This window comes from Pinus tabuliformis, chromosome 5_1, assembly GCF_031772625.1.
Source record: "Pinus tabuliformis cultivar Carrire ecotype Pingquan chromosome 5_1, CPIR1, whole genome shotgun sequence".
In the NCBI taxonomy this organism is placed as follows: domain Eukaryota; kingdom Viridiplantae; phylum Streptophyta; class Pinopsida; order Pinales; family Pinaceae; genus Pinus; species Pinus tabuliformis.
In genome coordinates this window covers 722,974,983-722,981,740 of record NC_142305.1, presented here as the reverse complement: position 1 = coordinate 722,981,740, position 6,758 = coordinate 722,974,983, and the positions used below count along the sequence as shown (strand labels likewise).

General features: G+C 28.9%; 1 protein-coding gene across 1 annotated transcript; it reads right to left on the bottom strand.

The window, feature by feature from the left end:
• Positions 1-5,211: 5,211 nt before the first annotated feature.
• On the bottom strand, positions 5,212-5,697 carry LOC149166953 (toll/interleukin-1 receptor-like protein). Its single transcript, XM_089430310.1, has one exon. It carries the CDS (start codon positions 5,695-5,697, stop codon positions 5,212-5,214), a length of 486 nt encoding a protein of 161 aa, XP_089286436.1.
• Between the last annotated feature and the right edge of the window lie 1,061 nt (positions 5,698-6,758).

Below are 6,758 nucleotides of genomic sequence, written 5' to 3'. Positions count from 1 at the left end.
TAAATATTTAAGTGACTATGCAAAAATATTGATACAATTAGAACAATTAAAAATATATATGATTCAATTTTTATTCTCATTTATATTTAAGTATTAATATTTCTTATTTAAAATATCAGGAATAAAATATTTCAGCTTTAATGTTACTTTTATTATTATTATATTTATTATTATCACATATATACTTCTTCATATTTGTATTTTTAAATCTCAGACAAGAACTTAAAATATTTAAAAATCGTTATGTCTCATAAAAGAAAACTTCTTAAATTCGCTCCCATAGAAGGATTAAAGAAAAGCGACTTCCGATTTACAAAGAAAATCTCAATTTCATTCATCACTATCTGTATCTCAAAAGATCAAAAGTTCGCTCCCATAGAGGAAGGCCACTTACCATTTACAAAGAAAATTTCACATTCATCATCACTATTTGTCTACATCTTAAATAATCAAAAGTTCAAAAGTTCGTTCCCATAGAGGAAGGCCACTTACCATTTACGAAGAAAATTTCACATTCATCACTATCTGTCTACATCTTAAACAATCAAAAGTTCGTTTTTAGCCGTCTATATCTCAAACGACCAAAACTCCGCTTTGTCTTCCCACTAATTTTAAGAAATTAGTGGACGCTCACCGAGTTTCCATTTACACTCATTTTACTGTATTCTTCTCGATTGATCTAAAATTTTAAATGTACAAACGATCATATGAAATTGAAAGAGCGAATATAAATATAGAAAGCACATTTACATTATTCTTCTTGACTGATCTAAAATTTTAAATATACAACCCAGTCATTTCAAATTGAAAGAGCAAATATGAATATAAAATGCTTTACTTTTTTCCTTGTAATTGACCTGAAATTTAATTATACAATTCCGACCTAACACATTGAGAGGGCGAAAATAAATATAAAAATGGTTATCTTTTTCTTCCTAATTGACCTGGAATTTTAAATATACGACCACCATGTATCAGATTCAAAGAGCGAACATAAATATAAAAAGGCTTATCATTTTCATTCATAATTGACCTGAAATTTTAAATATATGACCAAGACGTATGAGATTGAAAGATCGAATATAAATGTAAAAGTCCTTACCATTTTTAAATGCAAAATTCGTACATATCGGGTTGGAAGAGTGAATATAAATATAATTTTATGAGCTAATATTATTTAAATATTTTATACAATTATTTAATTTTTTTACTTTTTTATTTTTTATTTTTATTTTTATTAACATAAATAAAATTTCAATTTTAATGACAGACAAATAAAATTACACTCGACTTTAAATTAAACCCCGTAGTTAAAAAAAACTCAATTAAACAAAAACTTATAAAACAGTCTTCACATATACTATTTGTAATAACACAGTGATTCCCTCTATCTGGGATGTGCATTTTGGTTTCAGCTTAACATCTCGCAGTCATAAATTACACTTACCTAACATACATGTTTATCAAGCTATTAAAATGTTTTAGAATTTGTAATAAAATTAAATTTAGGTGACATATGTAGGTGATATAGAAAAGCTGAAGTTGTGAAATTTCGTATTCCATTGTGAGTAAACAAAAAAAACAATTTATCCCAGTGTGACTTAAAAAATATTCATTCCATAAATAAATAAAGTGTAAAAATTTAATAAAAATAAAGTGTAAAAGAATACTCTAATATAAAAAATAAGTGATTTTTAATGGTTTTTTAATTTTAACAATATGAGATGTATTATAATATAGCATAAATTTATTTTAATTTTAGATCTATTAAGTGTTTAGAGAGATTAAATTTTGCGATACAAATATTTATTGAGAGATTGGATCCCTCTCAACCCTTGATAGATATAGAATTGAGATGAACTTATGCTTATTATCAATAATTTTATTTATATTCATATAAATTTCACACGAGTATATATATAATAAAAAAATATGTTTTTATTTTAAATTTTATTAAAACCTTTATAATTCTTACTATTATTTTTTTTTTTTTTTTTAATCCATTAATGAATTTTAAATGTAAATGTAAGTATAAAATATAATAACATTGAAAGAAATATATTTTAGTCTTTCAGCTAGAAAGCTAGTAATTCATGTTTAATCTTTTAAAGAATTCAACAAAGGAAGCAAAACTCTTCTAGCGGAGTGTTTTATAGGTATCCATTTCAGATAAAAGAAAACCATAATATACCTATCAGATGAAAATATATAATACATAAATAACATTACAAATTAATATCAATTTTATCATATAAATTAAAATAATTCTGTAATTATATTTAAATTTAATTAATAAGCACATACGAATTTAATACCTACAATATTACTAGATTATTAGCCATGAATATTTACTCGCATTTTACCATGAATATTATTAAATTCTAAATATGATTTGTTACAATATGATGGGCCAATACCATGGCTTATCAATACGAAGTGCCCGAAAACCATCACTGATTTCAAAATCAAAATATTTTATAAATATTTTAATTTATTTATTTTTATAATATTGTTTAAAATAAAACATAATACTACAGTGAGCTAACAATATAACAAGATTTTTAACGATTATTGTTCATCCCATTTTAGAATGGATATTGTTAACTTGTAAATACGTGTCGTATATTTTATAAATTTTTTATTTTAATTTTAGTTTATAACATTATGTAAATAATCGTTACAATACCATGGACCATGACATGATTTATCAATACCACTTACTCAAAAACCATAACTAATTTCAAAAGGAGTTGTATTTAGTGCGACTTTTTGGAAGCTTTTCGAGTGGGTTTTTCGGGTCAAATTTCTCTAAAATCTAGCGGCAATTTATTGAAATCGCAAGCTTGATGGGTAATGCGCACAATCAAAGTGTCCTAGGAGTTTTTTAGTTTGTTGAATCCAAATATGCAGTTAAAAGATGAGTTTAAATAACACAAATCAAGATTTCACCTCAAATTTTTCCGTCGGATTTCGATTTCGACATCGGAAAGTCCAAAAAGTCGCACTAAAAACAATTCCATTTCTTAATCAAAATATTTTATAAATATTTTATTTTAATTTTATTTTATAACATTATTTAAATAATATCTAAAAGCGAAAAGGTATGGAGAGATCTATAGTGGGGTATATATTTGGAATATTTACATGTGGACTCAATTAAAAAATAATAAAAAGTTAAAAGTAATTGTGGAGAAATGTTATCCAATGAAATATGTAGAGATGTTGTAATGTCATTTTTAACATGTTAACTCTATCAAATAAAATAAATAAAAATAAAATAAAATATCAATAAAACATTTTGATTTGGTCAAATAACATAAAGCTAAAAATAAAAATAGAATAGAATAAAAATAAAAAATAAAATTATAATTATAATTAGTAATAAAACCAACTTAAATTTCTCTTAATTCTGGATTGACCAAATATCAAGAATAAAAATTAAATATTTTCAAATACCAATCTCTTTTGAAGAGAAAATAAATTTGATCTTTTGTAAGAATTAAATAGATCATAAATCTAAATTGGCTATTAAAAAATTATCAAAATTCTAATTAACTAAAAACTATTCTATTAAAAAAAATTAATAAAATTTTGATAAATTAACCATGAAAAAAAGGGTATGCCCAATAAAAAATAATTAATAATAAATAGTTTCTTTCCTCATGCTTTCTCCATAATTTCATCGAGAAATCAAGATTATTCCAGTCTGAATCTTAGCTTGTCCTATCGCAGAAGCAAACTTATATCACATCCTTTTGTTTAAAATGGTTATACTCAATTTAAAAAAGAATTGATATATAACCATCTCCCTTTGATGTCAAAGTATACGAACATATATACTAAAGTCTACCATGTCAGACTGTACATTATCGAAGTCAATCAAGATTACGAATCAAAGATATTGATAGTTTGTAATTATCAGTCCTTCCGCTATCTCCCTTTGCAATGTTCGCGCACGTCCTCGACCACAAGCTTAACCAACGCCGCTTCATATCTGCACACAGTTAGAAAACGTGGATGGATCAAACAATCAATTACAGAGAGCTCAACAGTAATTGAATCAAACCACCATGTCTGTCCTTAACTGTCCACCCTCTGTAAACACACAGTTGCTGGCCATATTCTATATTAGTAATTAAATAGGCAGCTTTCTTCTTCACCCAACATTACAGATATTGATATGTTTATATTCCTCATAAACAACCAATTAGAGATAGCTCAATACGAATTAAATCAACCCACCATGTCTATCCTCAGGTGTCCACCCTCTGTAAACACAATTGCTTTCCATATGTTATACTAACAACTAAACAAACAAACAACTTTCTAAGTGACATGAAGGATGACATGAAGGATGTTGATATGTATATTTCTCATAAATAACCAAATACAGAGATCCAGACACTAATTGAATCATCCACCATGTTTTTCTTCAGATGTCCACCTTAATTAAACACAAATGGGTTCATATTTTTTTGAACCATAGCAATTGGTATTCATTAAAAAAAATAAAAATTACATAAAGATTACATCCATTACCAAGAGGTCTTGATAGCAAAAGTCTAAAGCAGAGGAATAGGCTTTTTCTCACCTCACCAGGAAAATAAACTCCTCACAACAGCCCTAGACAATATACCAAGGAGTCTAAACAACAACAGAAAGGGGAAAATAATTTAAACCAAGTCTAAACAACAACAACAAGGGGAAAATAAGTCTAAACAACAACAACAAAAAGAGAAAATAATTTAAACCAAATGCCTTGCATATGAGAGCCAGAGGCAAGAACAGAACATTCATACCATAAAACATTCACTGATACAATGCAGATGTAAGAAGCAGTTAGGTAGTGCAAATTCACACCAACATCTAGCAGCATATCCAGGATATCCAAATATCTAACATCATTTGCAATTGACTAAGCCGAAAATGGAGAACCATCCCAAAATGTAAGCACAAAATAAATAGCATGTAGAAAACAGAGAGATGTTGAGGTGAGCAAGCTCTGACCAAGCTGGAGCTGTTGAGGTGAGCAACTGTTCCATATTTTATACTAGCAATTAAATAAATAGTTTTTTGTTCTACTAGATTCAATTCTTATTGAATTCTTATAAATGGCATGATGGATATTAATATCTTAGGTATATCAACAATAAACCAAACAAATACCAAAGGACTGAGATACGGTCTAGATCTAAATCTAATTTAGTTAACTCACCCATTTGTGTCGTCGAGGGTCCAGCCTGCAAGATTAGACAACGTGTGGAACGCATTTTTCCATGTTTCAATTTCTTCTGGACTGTGAATTCCGGTACTGCGATAATGTTGGAATGCCTCGGCATATGGGCTGCAAGGTCGTTCTGGGTGACGCACCTGCGAAGGAGTCATTTTATAGAAGAGAGGGATGGCCGTTCCCTGCACTTGGTTCGCAATGACCGACGCTTCGTTCAAACACCATACGGAGGTCGCAAAATCTGGCGAGAAAATAGGAATTCTAATTCGGCTGCACTCAATCGCATGCTTTATAGTTGGATTGATATTCTGACCCTTTTTCACTTCATGGGCATCGTGGAAAACATGGATATCTTTGCTAAGTGTGAGTGCTCTGTAGAGATGATCTACGAAGCCTTTCCTGACATCTGAGCCTCTGAAGCTCAGAAATACGTCATATCTCCATGCTCTCTGCAAACCCACTACCATTGAAGAAGTGACTGAGATTAAATGCCCACTTCGTTATTCAAGATGAGTCTGTTATTTGAGAAGGGGTAGGCCAAGGTCTTTTTATGGAACGGAGGGTGCTACGGATCCGATGCCGTCGATATTTGGACCGCCATTGTTTTGTTGCGTGTCCGTTGACTTCAGGTTGTGAGTGGGAGTTGGGATCCATCTACGAAAGATGGAGGAAACTGTGAGGTAATGTCATGAACTGGTGATGAAATGTCCAGGAAGTTCCTTAAATGCCTCTTGCTTTATGAAGTCTCGCTTAAAATAGACAAAGCGAAATTGGAGCCATCAGTCATCTGCAAATTTTGCCTGTTTGAATCCTCACTTAACTGCAATTTCATCTGGAAGTTGGCCTCCTTTCCCAAACTCGACATGAAATCAACCTACCGTAAACAAAAGATTTGAAGATCGATGGCTGCGATGAAATCTTATTTTGACAACTGCGTAGTTGATCCGTCCTTTAGCCAATGTAAAATCTGAAAGACGGAAATTTAATTTTAGAAATTTTAGATAATCTTACTGGTACTTAATATACAAACTATAATATAAAATATTTTGTGATATCTTTTGTAAGAAAATATTAAAATTTTTAATAGTTTTATATACAGTATAAAATAATTTTATAATATTAAATTTAGGCTAATGTTGGACGGTCTTTTGTCTTCTAACTTGTGGAAAATTTTAGAAAGAAAATTTTAGAAATCTTGATTAATTTTACTAATACCTCATATACAAATTATAAAATATTTTGTAATATCTTTAAAAAAAAATATTAAAACTTCTTATGATTTTATATATAATATAAAATAATTTTATAATATTAATTTGGGCTAATAGTAAGGATGATCTCTTGTCTTTCTACCTTCCTAAATACAAATCTTCTGCTATGATATGTTTATCAATGAAACTATTCTACCTTATTCCTCAAAATCACAAGTAAATATTGTTTATAGATATAGCTAGTACGATATTGACAGAGTCAACCCTACAAAACGAACAAAACTACCAAAAGTTATCTACCTAAGTAAATATTGTTT